The sequence below is a fragment of the Phaethon aethereus genome (assembly GCF_964289735.1).
Source record: "Phaethon aethereus genome assembly, chromosome: 8".
NCBI lineage: Eukaryota > Metazoa > Chordata > Aves > Phaethontiformes > Phaethontidae > Phaethon > Phaethon aethereus.
The window spans coordinates 3150271-3170334 of NC_138584.1; the positions used below are offsets into that span (position 1 = coordinate 3150271).

The 20064-nt window shown below is 42.1% G+C and overlaps 2 protein-coding genes across 2 annotated transcripts in view; one reads left to right on the plus strand and one right to left on the minus strand.

Annotated features, from left to right (window-relative positions):
- Positions 1 to 1185: 1185 nt before the first annotated feature.
- On the plus strand, positions 1186 to 9887 carry IVNS1ABP (influenza virus NS1A binding protein; the record flags this gene model as incomplete). Its single annotated transcript, XM_082003238.1, has 13 exons — positions 1186 to 1308; positions 1637 to 1806; positions 1891 to 1966; positions 2784 to 2957; positions 3349 to 3474; positions 4881 to 4988; positions 7105 to 7231; positions 7764 to 7988; positions 8150 to 8271; positions 8470 to 8596; positions 8684 to 8815; positions 8984 to 9157; positions 9634 to 9887. The coding sequence occupies exons 1-13, from the start codon at positions 1198 to 1200 to the stop codon at positions 9885 to 9887; spliced, it is 1926 nt and encodes a 641-aa protein (XP_081859364.1). The 5' UTR covers positions 1186 to 1197.
- A 2759-nt stretch (positions 9888 to 12646) lies between these two features.
- Positions 12647 to 20064, minus strand: part of SWT1 (SWT1 RNA endoribonuclease homolog) — a gene marked incomplete at both ends in the record, with an annotated part of 36790 nt that continues 29372 nt past the window's right edge. The window contains 3 exons of the mRNA XM_082002763.1: positions 12647 to 12752; positions 18929 to 18993; positions 19906 to 19972. Of these exons, the coding sequence (XP_081858889.1) occupies positions 12647 to 12752; positions 18929 to 18993; positions 19906 to 19972 (238 nt within the window). The remainder of the gene's footprint in view (positions 12753 to 18928; positions 18994 to 19905; positions 19973 to 20064) is intronic.

A 20064-nucleotide genomic window follows, 5' to 3' on the forward strand; every position in this document is an offset into this window, starting at 1 on the left:
TTTTGCCGGCTTAGGGTGAAATGCTTTCAGTAGCATTGAATTTTTAAAATAAATGGATTACCACTAGAATTATTTTGTGTGGGGCTTGCTATTTTTATCACTGATTTTTGCTATCCACTTTTTCTGTTCGTGATTTTTCTTGTTTAGTCTCATCTTCAGAATTTTCTTAAAGTTCAGATGGAAATATAAGTTGTTGCTGGTAACATTAGTAGCATCCCACATATTCTTTCGTCTAAAATGGTTGAGGAAAGTATGCTTTTATACTGCTAACGTACTCATGTTAGCAGCTCAAAAAAAAGATTATTTCAAATTCATTAGGTCACCTCAGGGTTGTATTTTACTATTCTTAATTAGCTTCCTATTTGTAGAGTGGACTTTTCCTAAAAGTGCTTAGCTAAAAAAAGAATTGCTTAAAATGACCTATAAAATAGCCTCCAAATTCAAAAGTTAGCTTCCTGGAGTTATTCTTCCAGTCTTGGCACAATTTAGCTGAGGTGGTATGTTTGTATATGGGTAAGATCTTCACGGGAAGTTGTTTTAACTTCATGATGACTTAAAATACACGGTCGTTGTTTAGAATGTATTTAATTCTGTCTGCTTTGTTGGTGCTAATGTTCTTTCATGTCTTCCAGCTACTCTAAAATATTTAATTAAGTAATTACTCATAAAATTAAATAAAAAATTGTTTCTGTAGCTATCCTACTTCACTAGTCACTTTAAATTCTCAGTTCTTATTTTTCAACGTAGCTGGTTTTTGGTCTGTGCAAAAAATGAAGCTGACCAGTATGATATATTTCATGCAGTGAGCAGAAAATAGTGATGAATCTTCCAATTCTCATCTTTATAGAATGGAATAAAGCTTCTTGTGTAATCCAGTGGTTTCCACCTTGCTCCCACGGAGCTAGCGCAGGTTCAGTGTGTAGTTTTGGAGTTGGTACTTACTGAAATGATGTGGATAAGTTAAAAGTTGTGGCCTCACTCTCTGAAAATCATTAATGCAGTCAATCCAAAGGATTGTTGGCAACATGTACTCAGCAGAAGCAGTACTCTTACAGGCTTTTTTTGAGATGGATTTTTTTGTTTAATTCCCCATGAATGTTTGTTTGCAGACAACATGCTAATAGTACTTCTGTACTGAAGGAAAATGCTGTCTCTCTGAACTGTATACATTCTGTTTTCAGCCAGACCAACACCAAAATGATTCCTAACGGATATTTGATGTTTGAAGATGAAAACTTCATCGAGTCATCTGTTGCCAAACTAAATGCCTTACGTAAAAGTGGTCAGTTCTGCGATGTCCGTCTCCAGGTAACTTCTTTCTGTCCAAGTATGATGGTTGAATGCAGCAGGGTTTTTGCTACGCTGTGTAGTGCTGTGTGCCTCATTGATTGTGAGGCATGATACTTTAGAATGATTTTTCTGGAAAATGCATACTTAAAAAAAAATAAAAATCAGATATACTTTGAGAGAAGTGATGCTAACATTTATTTCAGCTGACATAAATTGGAGACTGTATTGATTTGAAAAATTGATTTGAACTGTGACATTCACTTGGGTAGGCCTTTATACTATTATAATGTACTTGAAAAAAAATTCTTACTAGCATGTGGGTTTCTTACTTGTGTTTTAAATAAAGGTATGTGGACATGAGATGTTGGCGCATCGAGCCGTGCTAGCTTGCTGCAGTCCCTACCTGTTTGAAATCTTCAATAGTGATAGCGATTCTCATGGAATTTCCCATGTTAAATTTGATGATCTCAATCCAGAAGCTGTTGAAGTTCTGTTGAATTATGCCTATACTGCTCAGTAAGTAGTTTTCACAGAAACTAGAGAAAGTAGATTTTAATCTAAAAAATCAAAATAAGGAAGATAAATTTCTTTCTTTAATAGGTTAAAAGCTGATAAAGAACTAGTGAAAGATGTATACTCTGCAGCAAAGAAGTTGAAGATGGAGAGAGTTAAGCAGGTACAGTTGTCAGCTCTTCCAGAAGTCCATTCTGCTTTCTCAGGCTGACAGCGTTGTGCTTTTTGGTGTTAATGAGAAAAAGAATGATTATTCTGTGGAAAAAGCACTCAGCGGATTAAGCTTCTTCACGTGTTCCTTAGCATTGTAGTGATCTGAGTGACGTCAGTATGTATCTATTCCACTTGTCTTATCTTTGTGCTGAAGGGTTCTCTGAAGTTTTGTATTTGTGCACCCGTATAAGCAAAACGGCTTCTGAATCGTAGTTAGTGACATACCTTCAGGTTCTGGAAGCAGTGGTGTGTTTGGTTGTCTTGGGGGGCATAATTAAACCTGTACATCTGCAGCACTGGTACGTGAAAAAAGAATAATCCACACACTCTTGAACATAAGTTTGGTAGAGCTTGACTTTAGAAATACTTACTCTTGCTGCAAATGGGGATCTCTTGGACAAGGGAATTGGGATTCTTGTCCTCGCTTGACTGCAGATAAGGACTTTTGAATAGGCGTTCAATAGAAAAGCATGGGTTCAGTGTATATGTGAGTAGCAGTGGAATGTGTATGACTCTCTTAATATACGCATATTCCTATGGAAGCCAACATTTATGGTGGTTTTGGGTTGACAGTTGGACTTGATCTTAAAGGTCTTTTCCAACCTTAATGCTTCTATGATTTCATTTACAGCTCTAGCGGGGATGACAACAGACAGTTGCTATTCTGCAGTTAGAAAACAGCTCTTGCTGTATGGTGGGGTGGGTAATTTGAACATACAAAAATCTTGTCTACTTGTAAACTAAGATGCAGCTTTTTTCTCTACAAGGTTTGTGGTGACTACTTGCTCTCCAAGATGGATGTTCAGAGCTGCATCTCTTACCGAAACTTTGCAAGTTGTATGGGAGACTCGCGTTTGTTGAACAAGATTGATGGCTACATTCAGGAACATCTTTTACAGATTTCAGAACAGGAAGAATTTCTCAAACTTCCACGGTTAAAGGTTAGCTTAAGTTTGTAGACTTCTTGCTGGTACGTGATTTGCAAAAAGCAACCCAAGGAGCAACTATTATGGCTTCCTTTTTGGGAGTAGAACAGCTTGGTGTACTGACTTTTACCAATAACGTGAAAATTCTGGAAATGTATATAATATTCACACTACTGTGAACCGTAACTGTAGGGAATACCTACTATCATCCTTTCTAAGCATAAAAGATAAGTGCAATTGTACTTAGATGTGCTTCCTGGTTTCAGTGGCATAGGCTGAAAGCTCCTCACAGATGGCGTTTTCTAGCCCTGCGGTAAAGTGAGAGTAATGCTTACTACGTACAGTATGCTACAAATAGGAGAGCAATACCTATAGAGTAAATCGTCCTTTCCTCTTCTAATTCAAGCTTGAAGTAATGCTGGAAGACAATGTTGGCCTACCCAGCAATGGCAAATTGTACACAAAGGTAATCAACTGGGTACAACGCAGCATCTGGGAGAATGGAGACAGCCTGGAAGATCTAATGGAAGAGGTTAGTCTTTAAGAAAATGGGATTAAACACCTTTTTTTGGTTTTTTTTTTTTTTTTTTTTAAACAATAAACCCAACAAAGTCAATATGAAGGATAATCCCTTTTTCTTTTAATTTTTTTATTTTTCACTTTTTTTAACTATGACCCTAAAGAATTTAAATTTTACTGTAGGTACCCCTAAGCTGAGAAACTGGGGGGGTGTTCAGGTGAGCTGAATGAACTGTTCAGTCTGGTCTTCCGCTTTCCTTTTTTGCTCACTATGTGCTGTATAGTAACCTCAAAGTGGCGTGTATCTTGCTTTAGAATTGGGGAGGTGGTACTGAAACTTGCTGTAGATTCTTGATGTTTTCCTTTGCAGGTTTTGCTTGTAAATGCGAAGTAGGTAAAAGTTTCTAATGGTTGTTCCTCCCCGTTGATTTATCTCCCCATAGGTTTATTAACAAAACTAGGATACCAAGGCTGAAGAACCAAGAAGAAACCTCAAGTGTATTGACACGTACAGAAGCAGCAGTCCTGCCCCAGTTCTCCTAAGAAAATCCGCTGTGGGCAGAGAACGATGATGATGATTTAATGGTGTTTACTTACTCCTTTACAGGATACATTCTTTTAAGTTGTGTGTTATTAAATGGCTTTACTCATGAATACTAATACTAGATGTAGCCTGGGCAGTTTTTAATGGAAAAATGAACGGGGAATCTAAATTTTTAATTGGCTGGAGAAAATGGATTTTACAGAAACCCATGAAACATCAACATTTTCCCAATTATTACAAGCACGATAGATCTTCAGCAACACTCGTATAGGTGAAAGTACATGTTGATACTGTCATATATTCTCAAGTGTATATTTCCTCTTGGAAAAACTAATTTTAAAAGCTTTGATCGTGTTGCAATTCAGATGCATTTCACTGAAATGGTTGCATCTGATACTCAGTTGTGGACAACAGTTTCCTCCAGAACTTAAATTTGTGTTGTCTTCCCTCATCCCCATACGTTTCTCTTAGAGTCCACTGTTGGTTTCTCTTTAACTTTTTTTGATCGAGATAAATATGCGTATTTCTCAAAGCAGAAAACTTGTTTGCGGGGATAACGAAAATGCTTGCATGAGATTGTGAATTTGTGTAATTCTGCGAATTAATGTGCCTCTTGCTTGTCTAATGTTTCTGTGCTGGACAAACAGTAGAAGTCCTTGGAAAACGAAGATTTCTCTCAAGCTGGGAAAGTAAGGAACCTTCATCCAATGTTTGAAGATTGCCACCATGACATCTGCTTCCTTTTAGTTTTGTCATTCTGCTAGATTGAGATGAGCTGACGAGAAGTATGCTGGCGACTGCCTTTTGTAATCTGCCTGTAGCTAAGTAGCAATGGAGACAGTAGCCACATGGGTATTCTGTTGTTGTTTTTGCAGGTTCAAACGCTGTACTACTCAGCTGATCACAAGCTGCTTGATGGAAATCTGCTAGATGGACAGGCTGAGGTGTATGGCAGTGATGATGACCACATTCAGTTTGTGCAGGTACAAATTGCAGACAGCCTGAGGTAACCTCAGATAGACTGGAGCAGTTTACAGCACACCTGAAGTCTTGTGTACTGTAGCAGAGAAGGCAGGAGTGGCTTTAACAGATAAATATGTGACGAGAAAGTATCTTTCTCAAAACTGCTGGAGGCGATGGTGTAGTCTCTGCTTCTGTTTTTTAGGCAGACTCCAAGCCTTTCCAAAACGGAGTGCTTTAGGTTTGACTTCACAATAAATCTTGGGCTGTTAGAAGAAAGAAGAGGTAGAAGAGCAGTCAGCTGTAGCAAGTCAGCTGTGGCTTTGTAGGGGTATTCGAGAAACTGTAAAGAATCATGGACTGCTTGGCTTGCAGTGGAGAACGGCTTATGCATCTGTTAAGTTTTGGCACAGAAAAGGATTCCAGACATAAGTTCTAATCCTTCAGCTGCCGGCATCCACTTCTTTTGTTCAGCTGCACTGGTAGCGTGCAAGAGAGAGAGAAAAAAGCAGCAGTAGGTAACTTCTGATCTAGAGACAGATGATGCTCTGACTCTGTACAAATCAGTCTTGTGCTTTTTGAGATGATACTTCTTTTTTTTAGCTCTAGCCAGATACAGTAATTCTTAACTCCTGAAAAATGCACAGCTTAGCACAATGGAGGCTGTTTAAGAAACAAAGAATAAACAGAGGCTCATAGATGTAAGTTATCAATTGCTTTATACAAATTCAGGTTGTTTAAATTCACTGAGTTAGAAGCAAATCTATTGTAATATTTTAACTCGTAACAGTGGAATGTGCTGATAACGAAAGTATACTACTTGAAATTTTTAGCTAACGTTTATGTAAAGTACTCTCCATCCCAGAACATGGATTTTTAGAATGAAAAGAAAGGAAAATGAAAAGCCAGCTAATTTTTCAGTTTCTTAATTGTTTTTAGTAAGCCTTTACAGACTTCACCACCTTTGGATACTACTCCTTGTAATACTTAAAGGCTGAGTGGTGAACGTTCAAAAAGTTCATTTCTAGAAATCAGGCCAAGAGTTCCCAACTTTTTCTTTTTAAAAATTCTTTCTGATAATAAGGATTGCCAACTTAAGAAATTCTAAACAGCTGAGAGAATTAACACCAGAAAACCCGTAGATGACAATTCTGGAAAAACTGTAACTTTTTGAATTACAAAAGTTTGTAATTTCTGTGACTGTCGCGGCTATTTAAGGATGAGGGAATAAGCTGTTAACAAAAATGGTATCCACAACTGAATTGGTTTTCATGGTGAGCTGAGTAGAGCAGTCAAACTCTTCTGTGTAAGGTTATGTGCACATTAGATAATGTATTTCAGAAGCCTTATGACAGTTTCCATAGAGATCAGACTCCGGGGAACTGTGCAAGCGTTGTAAACTTGGTCCTGTGGTCATAAACTTTGCTGCTAAACAGAATAGAGAGAGCGTTAACTTTATGTGTTTGGTTCTTAGGATTCTGAAAAAGTCTGAACAACACAACCAACTGTGCAGTGTAATCTGAAATGTGAAATTTGGGGGGGGTTTCTTAATTGAGCAAAATAATGTAAGCTACAGTATAAATTTAATTGAAGAAGAAAAGAAAGCAGAAATCTCCTGTTAGTGGGAAGTACCGAGGGAGTAAAATCCAAGAAACAACTAATCTGAGCACAGAGAGGAAGTGAGGCGAAATTAATTTGTCTTCAGGGAATGAAGAGAATAGTTAATTCACTTCCAAATGGCATTATATAATTAACTCCAGTTCCAGAAGCAGAGCTTGTGAGTAAGGCTTCTGGTTTGTAGATCAGTTCTCTCCAAATAGATGTAGGTTTTTCCTTACATTTGAAAATCCTGCTTGTAACGCATACTCTCTCCTAGGCATTTGAACAGATTTCTAGTCAGACGCCAGCAGTATAAAGGTGCAGTCTTTAGTACCAAGATAGGATGTAGGGTGGTTTTTGGCCACTGCAGCTGAGTAGGCAAGATGTTCCATTGAAAATTGAGGTGTGCTATAAATGACGCTCTGCGGAGGTGGTAGACGAAGTGTTCTCTTGAGTAGTTCTGCATTAGCTCGGAGACACAAAGGTAAAAGGAGGTGTAGTCGCTGGCTAGGTTTCTGTAGCTGCCTTTTGATTTTGCAGAAGAAGCCACCACGTGAGAATGATCACAAGCAGATTAGTAGCAGCTCCTCTGGAAGTCTTTCTCCAAATGCTACTGTTCAGAGTCCTAAACACGAGTGGAAAATCATTGCTTCAGAGAGAACTTCGAGTGAGTAACTGGGGCAGGGTTTGCCTAAAAGATGCGTCTGGTGTTGTGTACCTCCCACTCCCTGGGGATTTCCTTCAACATCTGTAAGAAATGCAGAGCGGCTTTTTCTTACTGATGATACAAATCCAGTAATTTGCCCAGTAATTTGTGGGATGTTTCTAACGTAACTGGGATCGCTTACATCTTGATTCCTTATGGACAAAGTCATCCCAAATCCCTTGGTGTGTACAGTTTACCCAGAAAGTCCTAAGGGGGTAGGCGGTCTCTGAGCAGTTAACAGAGCTATTTGCTGTGTGTGTGCGATGCGACTGTCTCCTAGCACGCCTTCAGATTGCTGTCTTATGTCCTTTGAGCACTGTATTAACAATCTGGAACTCGTATATGTCAGTAACTAGGCTAACGCTTGGAACCAGTAACCAGGAAGAATCAAGTTTTCACACTTACAAGGGCAGAAGCCTAACCAGAAGACCCTACTTGGCATTTGCCTAAAATTTCATTATGTTGGTGGTCTCTCCTTTTCTCCTGACGACAGGTAACACCTACCTGTGTCTTGCTGTTCTGGATGGTGTGCTGTGCGTGATATTCCTGCATGGCCGTAACAGCCCTCAGAGCTCTCCCACGAGCACGCCACGCCTGCTGAAGAGTCTGAGTTTTGAGCTCCAACCAAATGATATCGTAGAGAAGCCCATGTCTCCGATGCAGTATGCTCGGTCTGGACTGGGCACAGCCGAACTTAACGGCAAGCTAATTGCTGCAGGTAAAAGAAACAGTAACCATTCTTTAAACAACTTGCTTAGTTGGGGCTGGGAGAACACAGTGGCTTCCTAACTCTATCCCCCCCGTGTTAGTGTCAGGGTTCTTCAACGTCAAAGCACTCGGTCTTTGGAAATGTGATACCCTCTAACCTTGTGCTTTTAGGTGGATATAACAGAGAGGAGTGTTTGCGCACAGTGGAATGCTACGATCCGCAAAAGGACACTTGGACTTTCATTGCGCCGATGAGAACGCCGAGAGCTCGGTTCCAGATGGCGGTTTTAATGGTGTGTGGTGGGGGGAGATCAGACGAAACGTGACGTTACGTAAATGTAGGTGGGACAAACAGAGCCACCTTTACAAAACGGTAACAGAAGTTGCTTAATTGTAGCTACAGGTTTACATAAAGTGCTAATGATTTGAATTGTTGTGTGCTTAGATGCGAAGCGGGTATTTTAATTTTTTTTTTTTTTTCTTCCATTTAGGGGCAGCTCTATGTTGTGGGTGGGTCAAACGGTCACTCAGATGACCTGAGCTGTGGAGAAATGTATGAGCCAGAAATAGATGACTGGGCTCCCGTTCCAGAACTGAGAACCAATCGCTGCAATGCAGGTAACACATCTGCGGTTGATGGAATGTTGTTTTTTTTAAAATTTATTCGCTTATTAGCTTACTTATTATTCTTTCCTATGTGACTAGGAGTGTGTGCCCTGAATGGAAAGCTGTACATTGTTGGTGGTTCGGATCCTTATGGCCAAAAGGGACTTAAGAACTGTGATGTGTTTGATCCTGTCACAAAATCGTGGACGAGCTGTGCTCCCCTTAATATCCGTAAGTTTGCCGTGTAGTTTGAGGGGATGGGAGGGAAAGGGCAATGGCAAAGCTGAAGCTTCAGACCAAGCAAAAAACACCCCGAACCTGTTCAGGTTTCAGCCCCTGTGGCACACTGTTGGTGCGTGACTTCTGCGCAGGGCTGTAACTCCTGGTGTTTGGTTGTAGGGAGACATCAGTCTGCTGTGTGCGAGCTGGGCGGGTATTTATACATCATTGGAGGAGCAGAGTCGTGGAACTGCCTGAACAGCGTGGAGCGTTACAATCCAGAGAACAACACTTGGACCCTGATTGCGCCCATGAACGTGGCTCGCCGAGGAGCTGGAGTGGCTGTTCGTGACGGTAGGCTTCCCAGGCTTAAGCCACCTCTTGTGCTTGATGAATTGTTCATATTAAGCTATGATGCCAATAGAATGCACAGCTGCGTTCCTTCTCGGGGAGGAGACAGTACAGTAAGAACCGGGCTGTGCCTCCAGTTTTAATTAAAAACTGTAACTAGAAAAACAAAAAACTCTTGGTTTTGTTTTGGGACATTCCCCAACCCCCCTTTCTTTCTCAAAACATCACCATGCAGCTTCAGCAACTGCATCTGTTTGAATCTGGACTTCGCACTTACTTGGAAATAACTTCCAGTCAGTTCTAATGACCCAGAGACCCCAAGCAGGTGACTACTGTCACTTCAGACCTTGAATAGGGCAAAGGTTTCTGATGGAAAACCTGAAGTTCCTTCGTTTTGGCTCGGTTTGTCTCCCCGGAAAGGAGGCTGTGTCTGGCCTGGTGCTTAGTGGTGAAAGGTTTGCTTTGTTTCCTTTTGCTAGGAAAGCTCTTTGTTGGTGGAGGCTTTGATGGCTCTCACGCGGTGAGCTGCGTGGAGATGTACGACCCCGCTAAGAACGAGTGGAAGATGATGGGAAGCATGACTACTCCGAGGAGCAACGCCGGCATTGCGACGGTGGCCAACACTATTTATGCAGTTGGGGGATTTGATGGCAACGAATTCTTGAACACGGTTGAAGTCTACAATCCGGAGTCAAATGAATGGAGCCCCTACACAAAAATTTACAAGTTTTAAGTGAATTAAATTCCCTTTTCAAACTAACAGGCTTAGTGATGTAATTGTGTTTTAGTAGAGGTACACATGTGAATAGGGTTGGGGAGGGCATAGATGTTGCCAACAGCAACACAGAGCTTTTGCATATTGCATATTAACGTGCTGTACATAATTATTTTGGAAAGAATACCAAGATGAAGGGTTTTTTTGTGTGTTTTAGAACTTGTTTTAGGGTTGTTGGTTTGTTCTTGTTTTTTTTAAGATTTTGAAGATAATGCAAGAGGCACTAGACTGGGCATATCACTTCAGGAGCTTCCCCCAGCGTTTGTTTTGTCCCTTTGCACATTAAATGACTTTTCCTGTAGGCTCTGTTCTTGGGGCAGGGAGTGTAAGGTTTATGGGGGATCGTTTTTTTCATTGGGCCTTGTTTTCCTTCAGTAACTGGAACAATATGTAACAAAAAGCCTTATTTAAATAGATATAATGGCTATTTTTTTTATTAAAAAAGCTGACATGCCTGCCAATACCTTATCTTTTATGATTGCCTTTTTATAATGGTTTTTATATACTCACCAGAGTATTTTATCTGTTGACATGAAAACGGCAGATAAATGGTGATTGACGTGAAGAGACAACCTTGGAGTCTGCAGAGCCGGAGTACCGCTGTACCCAGCCTCTCCGCTTTTCCCTCCGCTACACTGTGGTAACTTTGCCTGCAACAGGTTCCTCAGAGCTGAATGGCGTTTCTGAACGTGACATAGCTGTGACTTTCTAGGATGGGAAAACTATTTTGGCTCCAACTATTTTGACGAAGACGCAGAGGGCGCTTTCTGTACAGCAGTTTCGTTACGACGGGTGAGCTCACCTTTGTAAGACCAAAACTTCAGCGCGGAGGGTGGTTCTTGTGGTTTTTAAACTCTTGCCAGTTGGCAATGAAAATGTATTCATCTGATTAGTAACTGTCTTAAATTTATTTTTCTAATATTACAAGCTGAAAGTGTGATAGAACATGCATAACTTGGTTTCGTATGTGCCCATAGTACTACGTTTGAGTTAACTTCCTCTGTTCACGGGGGTGGGGAGGGCTTGGTGTCTCGTGTGTAGTGCTGCACATCTAATGCCTGGTGCCAGAACCAGCACTGGCCGCTTGCTGCCGATGCAAACTCATTAAAGGTACCTTGTGGGAAATCCTTGCACCACAGGCTTGCTGTGGCGTGTCTTTGTGTCGTTTTCTTTAACAAGCCTAAAATAGACATTTCAAAGGGACGCAGGTTTAAGACAGCAAGGCAGAAGTGCTGCTGATCCCCCAGGCCTGCAACGTTGCCCTCCAGAAGTGGGGGTGATGGTCTCTGAGCACAGAGCCAGCTGCCCTGGGGAGACTTAACCTATACAGTGCTACTCTCTGTTTACTAAAAGATCTCTGCACATTCCTCCAGAGCTGGGAGGAGAGAGCTGGGGGCATTTGAAATAGGAAGTAGTTGTCTTCACCTGTCAGCTGTCTTCCACTAAAGTACACCAAAAGTAGAGGCAAGCTAAGCTCTAGTTTCCTCGATTTACGGTATGAGTTGCTGATGTAAGCTTATTTGAGCATAAGATCCTTACTCTGCAACAGTGAGGTAACGACTTGGAGTGAATTTTTCTCTGCAACTCTACTGCATGGCTGGGCACAGGAACTGCCCTAATCTCGCAACCCCAGGCAGCATTTCTCCTGCTAACTGAGCTAGTCAAAGCAACACTGCCACATAGAATTAACTCTCATTTACTGTAACAATAAATTAGATTTTTACAATAAAGATTTTACAAATACATCCAAAAGTTAATACCAAAATAATCACTTGTAGAACTTTGCCAATCATCTTGCCTCTGTACAAATACATACATAGAAGAGGTAGCTTTGAAGGCCACAGCAGCATCGAAAATGGCTTTTAGAAAGTTTCATCAACTTTGAGCAGTTTTCGAAAGCAACAGTGGGTATGCTGGCACCTGGGAAACAGGGACCAGATGAGGGACGTACACCCCAGAGGGAAAACCGCTCATTTTACAAAAGAAGATGGCAAAAGAAGGTTGAGTTTCCCAAAAGGGGGTTTCTAGCAGGTTTCTGCTGTATGAAAATTAAGTAGATATTTTAACAGGAAAAACATCCTTTTCCTCTAAAAAGAGGTCCAGGACAAGCACAGCTGCATGAGGACAGTTTGTTTTGGTGTTTTGTTTTTTTTTTTAAAGAGCATCAATCCCTTTCCTTCCACATCCCATGTCCTCTAAGCCTTACATAGCATGCTGTTTCAGATGCATACGTTGCACCTGTGTTTCAGTCCTTCATGCCCCTAAGGGTCCCAGCCTGTATTCAGCTGCTTTCCTTTCAGCACCCAGGTATCACAGTATATTCTTTTTTCCCTCGCTTGTCCCTTCGCAAGTACCAGCGAAAGAAAGGCCTTCCCTGGGTTTTCCTATAGGCCCATTAACAGACCGGGGCCCTGAGACGAACGCTTGCACTCAGAACACCAGCTGTGTACCCAACCAGCTGCAGCAACCCAGAGCCCCTCGCTTCAGGCAATTACTGGCCTCCGCTCCTTAGCGGAAATTCCAACATTTAACGTACATACATAACTGGCTGTTTTTTTCCTTCAACGCGAGTATAAAATGGCACCATGGAGAAAAAAGGTGGCAGATGTTTGGCTCCTGGGGTATTTCCCTCCCGCAGTCCAGAGGAATTGTTAGAGGTGGCCTGGACAAGGAAAAGGCAGGGGCCGAGCAGCGCAGCGCCGAACCTCAGACGCATCTCAGAGCCAGCCTCTCTTCTCAGCTTCCCTGTGAATCGATGCGTGACACTGCTTGATGGCATGTTCCAGCTGGGCCAGCTGGCAGCATCCAACTTCCAACCTTGCTCTAGGGAAAAGAAGAGAGCAAAGTCATCCAGACACAGTGGACCCACTTTACAGAGGGGAACCTTTCACTATGTTCCTTTAAAACAAAATTAAAAGGGATTCTAACACAATGCTTCAGTTGTCAAAAGCGGAGAACACTCGGCACTGCTGGAACTCCAGACCTGTTTTTATAGCGAAAGGTCAAGTTTACTACCAAGCTGGCTAATTGTTACATGCTCCCAGCTGTAACGAAATCTTTCACAAGGAACAATCTGAGTGCCACACAGCAAATATTTAGCTGAGTCTTCTCCACCCAAAACTGAGCCTTCAACTGATTGATAGGGAAGGTTACTGGTTTTTACTGGACGTGTTTAAGTTAAGTTGCACGTCAACTATACACTTCCTATCGGTTTAGGTGTTGCAGATAGAAGTTCTGTCCGCAGTTACGATACGGTCAGAGACTGATGTCGGGCTTCTGGGATAATCTGACTTCAATCTGCAGTGAGTCCCATTCCTCTCCACTTGCCTGGCACCTGGAATTTTTCTGATAATCTGCGGAGTGTCACCCATCAGAGACAACGTTTTACAAGCTTAGGCTTCTGCAGGTTAAATATTAAGTTAGCTACTCCTAAAGGCACTTACGGTCACATATTCAATATGGGACACCTGCACTCAGAAAAAAATACTATAAGCAGCATTTGTTTTGAAACAAACAAAAAAACCCAACCCTAAGCATGCATTAACAGTAACCAGAGCAATTCTTGTTCTGGAACCTGGAACATGTGGCAGGCTGGCAAACGGTGTTGCATTTTTAAACAGCAGCCACTCTAGTTCAACAGATGAAAAACCTTCCCAATTTCCATGTTCTTCTGAAAGCAAGCGAAACAAAGCTTCCATCTTTCAGAGAGCTTTAATAAAAGCTGCCAAACCGACCAGAGCCAGGATGTCATTTCCCCATGTCCAGTTCCATAAAAATCACGTGCAGACACCAAACCACTGCAGTTCTGCTGCGTTTTTATTTGCTCACGCAGTTTGACCAGTTTTCCCTGTGCAGTTTGCCCCTTTTTTGCAGTGGTAAAATTGGCAAAACACCTGCTCCTGGTTTTTTATTTGAACTTGGAATTAGACGGTAAAATTGGTTAAAATGTAAACAGCAAGAAAAAAAAAAATTCCTCATTTCTAGACTTAAGCTAGAGTGTTTTGCAAACATATTTGCTGTTGCACTTGAGGAGGGGAAAAAAAATAAAATCAGCCACAGGTAAGGCAGCAGAATTCTAAGAGTTTAAAAAATGACCTCATGCGTATGTAAAAAGTGTGATTTTAAACAATTAGCACAGATTTTTATGTTCTCGCTTGTACGAGCACGATGTGCAAGAGATGCAAAAATTGCCCTTCACACCCCTGGGGAAAAGGAGGAAAAAAAAAAGGCGCTCTGCCCCGGGATTGTGTCTCCCTCCTGCCTACTCTCACCCTCGGCACACGAGCTCCTGCCGGAACAGCGACCGCTCCTACGCGTCAGCCGCCGGGTGGTTTCCGCAGGCTCTTCTCTGCTATTTGCAACCAAACGTAACTTCTGAGGAGGAGCCGCTACTAGGAATTATTTATTGTTTTCCTACTAGGAAAGTGGCTACAGAGCTTAAAACCAGTTGTCCTGAGCCAAAATACAATTTAATGCAACTAAAAAGGGCTATGGCAGAAGACGAACCATGCAGTTGTGATGTGTATAATTGAAAAGGCAATTTCCATAACACCCAACAAGTAGCAGCGACTTTTGTTCTAAAGCTGCTAAAATCAGGGATTTTATACAAACACCTTAAAACAGCCAAACCATGGCAAAAAGGCAGAGCTCCTTTCTATTTTTTGCTTTTCAGTGTGTTATGTAAAGGTACTATTAAAAAATAATCAGCACTGAAAGGTCACTTGTACCAGCTTTCCTGACAGAATGGGGATTTTGGAAGGTTCAATTCAAACCATCTCTCATATATGCACATACATACATACATTCTGTACTACACTACATGTATTATTAAGGCTTCTGTTTCAAAAGAAGAATCTAAACTTGATTACACAGAAAACATTCTGTAACTTTGGTTTTCCAAAAGATACTGTCTCAAAAGACCACTTAAAAGGTACTCCTCAAAAAAAAAAAAAAAAAAAAAAGAGAAAAACCACCAGGTTAGGTCACCCAAGTGCAGCCTGAGGGTTACCAGACCAGCCTCTGAAGTAATTTCTTTTACTATGCTGAGCACAAACCTACACACATTTTCTTTCTGCCTGTATCGACGCAGATCAACAGCTAGATTTGTTAGTTTGAGTTTTTTTTTCCACTTGATCGACTTCTTTTAATATATATATATTTTTAAAATACAATTCAAACTAAGGGATGCTTTTAAAAGGATACGCACCATACCCTCCCAGAATTTTTTGCTCTCGCAGGTAACGTGAGCTTGGCAAGATCAGCCCGACAGAGCAGGAGGTGAATCCTATCACACGGGGCAGCGTATAAACGCGCAGCATTTCTCCGGCAACAGCCTGTAGCACTGCCACAGCTGCGCCGGCGAAGGAACATCCACCCTGCTGGTGAACGAGCTCCATTCATCAGCCACAAACCGCGCCCGGGTTCAGTTTTGACGAGTTCGGCACGACCGGGCAGCCAGCAGTAAGCACACCGTGCGCTTACTCGGGCTGTCAGTCAAGTCTGCCTGCAGAACGAGAGCGATCGGCGGGACGCCTCGGCCGGCCGAGTTACAAACCCGCCGCAGCACCGAGTGCCTCGACAGTTTTCAAGAAGAGCTCTTGAAAACCAGCGCAAAAAAATATCTCAGCTGAGACATGAATATTTCATTACTCTTATCTCAACTAAAATTTCCCCTACGTTATTCTAGTGGCCACCTGAGTAACGGGTAAAACGGTAGCTAGTATGACACTACCTGCAGACTTTTAGACCTAAGAACAGCACGATGAGTTAATTCAAATGTAGATCCTAAACGAACTAGAAGTGATGTTCAACTGGTCAAGAGAGGTTGTTTCTGCGCCCTCAAAAGCACCGCGGCAGACGCGGGATCGGGGCTCGCTTCCACTGGAACGTGCGACGGCGGTGCGGGACACGCAGCTGCGCCAGGCTGGCAGAAGGGGACGCGCAGGGCACTGGAAAGGACCGTCAAGAAACAGGAAAAGGGCTACGGTTTGCAGGCGCCGCCGTTAGCGCTCCCCGGGGGTATCCGCCCGGCCGTCCTGCGCTTCATCACCACAGACTGTGGTATCAGGGCAGTAGAGCAAACCACTGCTCCGACCACACCACCCACGAAATCTGGCCCCGTGGGTGGCAGGATGGGGGCAGGCGCAGGGTGCTCGTCCCGGCTGGCAGGGGATCGATCTGAAACTTCTTGCAATCCAGCAACTCTGCTGCCCGCAGTGCCCAGCTGAGCGGGAAGGGAGGGGGAAGAAACGAGGGCTTTAACTACATCTCCCTTGATCTCCATAATTCTGCAGCTCAGGATTGTGGCACATTCCCACTATTCAGAAGGGAAAAACTTCATTTCAATTAAGAAAGATTCACCAGGATAGGATTTTCGTAAGGCCACTGCATCAGGTCTGAAGAATCCGTTACCGAGGAAGGACGCAGCAGCCGGGCCTGCCCTTTGCTACTGCGGTATAATCCCGTCCGCCCCTCGCGGGCTGCTGCCGCGGGCTCCGACAGTGGTGTTAGCGGCGACAGGTCTGACTCGGTACACGGACAGTTTTTGCCTTGTTACAGGGCTTTGCTCTCATCACGTCTCAGTCGCTGCCAATACAAGGACAGGGGACACGTAGAAGCGATGGGGCAGGGCGAGGGGAAAACCTCCCACCAGAAAAGGAGAGATCTTAGGTCAATGCTACTCAGGTTTATGAGGGGAAGACGGGCATTTGCCCAGCAACTAGCAGGCAAGTTCAGAAAAAATTAAAAAAAAAAAAGTGTCATGTAAGAGTTTCTGATGAAAAAAAACTTATTTTGTGAATTTGCTGAAGATGCAAAAAATTGTTCCAGCAGATCTCTGGGGCTGGGTCAGTCTTTTTGTTCCATTTATATCCTAAAGATCTGGATCCTAGTCCTTGGCTGGCATCTTCTCAGCGCCGCTGTGATACCAAAGCCCACAGTACCACTTGGGGATAGGAAAGCAGCGAGAACTGTGCATGTAGCTTTGGCTATTTCACTTCAAGTAGTCCTCGTCCTTCTCCAGATAAGGAGAAACGCTTTGGATCAAAAATTCAAAAGGAGAGCGTCTTTGGTGTATCCTGAAAAAGGATCGGTCAGAGTACGAACATTCCAGACAGGAACTTATCTCCCAAAGAACTCGGAGGCTAGGTTGAATGAAAAATGTTTGCTGGTAACCGAAGAAAGGGGAAATACTTTGTTCAGTGTGTTTCTGCTGAAGCACAAGTAATTCAGTCTGCCTTAAAGCAGTCTCCCTTCCTGGGCCTTTGCTCTTGGAACAACTCTTTTTAATTGAGTGCTTTTAAAACCCCATTTAGCATCTCTGCTTTATTGAGTGGAGTCCTATTTTATTTCACTTTTGTAATACCAAATAGTTGCACTGCTGTAATAACTGAGAACAACAATTAGACGTAAGTAGTACCTTGAAAAATCTTGAATCGAACGTACGGCAACAGATCTTAATCTTTGCTTCCTTGGCTTTATATGTTTTCAAAGGACATAATGGATCTGTAAGAAAAACGTCACCCTCACCCTGTGCTGCTCCTCCAGAAAATGAAAGTTCTGGTGAGAATGGCCATGAAATCTACTGTGGCACACAGAATTCACAACAGTGGTCCAAGTTTTCGGGCCTTCTGCTGAAGTATGGCCCTAGGGACACCTTTCAGACACCAGGAAACTGCAGTTCCCTTGCGACCCTTAGCACAATAGCAAAGGCTGTACGTACACTGTAGATTTTATACCGACAGTGGTGGAGATGTCCACATATGTTTGAAAATGTGAGAACTACAGAAGTGCTGGTCACCAGCTCAGGCCAGCTGAGCTTCTAAACTACTTTCCTCTATTGATACATAGGTTGCGTAACTCTCCTCCCCTGATCTAGCAATGTGCACAAGTTCACAGAAGATTTAGGAAACCAGTATCAGTCCAGGCAGAAGAAAAAGTTATTAGAATAATTTGCCTACTCAGATTAAAATAATCTGCAAACCTTTTACGCAGCTGATGGAACCACGCTTCATATCCTGGCACGTTACAGCTAATTCATATCCATGTAACAGGAACGTCACAGAAAATACTTACCTCTCTTTTATTAACCACTGAAGTTTTATTAAAAAAAAAATCTGCCAAAAAAACCTCACAGAACCTGGGTTTACAAGCCCTCAATTACACAAATTCAGGAAGAAACCTTCCATGAGCCAGAAGCTTTACAGTAAAGAACTGTGAGACTTGCACGACGCTGATTTTTAGATTAATGTTTTCAAGGCCTTTAACTCAGCTGTACAACAGAACGTTTGTTTTCCTGTGACTGGACTGTACAAAAGCCTCCTAAACTGGAGCGTTTGTTTCTCCTTTTTTTCCACCTCTGCTTACAAATGGCTTAGTAACACGCAACAGCTTCATTTATGACTTTAATAACGAGGGCCACAATTGTGGCACAGCAGCTGCCGGTATGCCCAGTTTTCACGGTAGAGTTCAATCGCTTGAATCGCCTTGAGAAACGCAGGGTTTTTTCCTCTGCTGATTTAAGCAAAGTTCTCACAATGCCAAGGTCAGTTCACAAGAAGTACTTCATCAAAACCAGAATTTCAGTTAAAACCAAATTCATTTAAACGCAGTCTCACGCTCTAACCTACCTTACAGTCAATGCTGACCTATTCTGGCTCCGACTGCCCCTAACCCATCCAGAATCCAGAACTGGGAGAGGAAAGAGGGACCAACATCTCACCTCAAAGTCAAACAACTGAAAACCGCTGTGTAGTTGCTAACAGCTCATCTCTAATTTAATTTCTGTCCTCTCCCACTCTGTTGTAATAGTCGGTCGTTTGAAAAAAAAAAAAAAAAAGGAAAGAAAAAAGAAGACAACCCCACTCATCTTCCCTCTGCCCCTCCTACAATGGTGATTTTTTTTTTTGTCCAAATGATTTCTCCTGTGGTATTCTGCTTAATACAGTACATGCTGAAATGCTGTCTCGAACCCCATCTGATGTGGTCAGTAATGCGCTTACCGATATATCTCTTGTGAAACACACTCATAAAGCTCCTCAGCAGTGAATTTTATACTGCTATTTATCTAAAACAAAGAACAAAGAATTAACATAGTAATTTACCAAGTTTAACGATTAAAATTAACCATCTCTCTTATACCAGCTGTGTAATGTATGACCTAACAGGCTCTCGAATTGAGACAGTACATAAATAAGTCATGTGTTATAAAATCAAATATCACAAATTACCAATCATGATTGTGTATAATGGGAGTGATAGATATCACTCCAACTCCCTTTTCTAACAACTTCTGCACAAATCTAGAAGACCTTAAATAATTCTTCCTCCCCTCTTTATTTACCCTATAGTTCTATAGCAAACAAAGTAAGTTTTGACTCCCATTAATTCCATAAATATAGTCACCCTATATGAACAGGCCCCAAACCCAAATATATTTTCCTGTATAGGAGAGGACTGGAAATCTGAAATACGCCATGTACTAAATGGGAAAATACCTCTGTTCTCCTGCAAACATTCATTTCAATTTCTCTTCTGAAAATCTTTCAGCACAAGTGAGTTAAAACTTCATGAACAACTGGTAATTCCAATGTATATTTTTTCCTCTGAACTGCGGCCGATATTCTCCACAGAAGTACCTCACGCAATGTAACTCTCTTCCTAAAATGACCACGTCAGGGATGTTTTGGTGACTTCAAGCTTCAAGACATTTTACTCTCTGCAGCGAGTCATTCACAACAAATGAGTGCTCAGAAAGGCAGGCAAGCAACTCAAGTACCGGTAGAGACTCGAGTAACTTTTCGTAGGTATCAACTAAAAAAATACATTTTTATGTCCAACACCTAATAAATGAGAGCAAGTCTTCAAAATTCTAGCTTAGTGGAAACACGATGATGAGACAGCTAACCTTGTAACTACTTTGAATTAAAAAAACTGTAACGGAAGTGTATCTGACAAAACATTAGAGAAAACTTCGTACCTCGTCGCTTATGAGGAAGTTATAGAGGGTCCAAATATCTTGGAAAGTACTGGTTGGGGTCAAAATTCTGAAAAAGAAAAGGTTTAGGAATTTTTTTTTAAGCAGCTATAGAAGGATTCTATGGAAGAGTTCAAAAAATAGTCAGAAGTGCTTCATGGG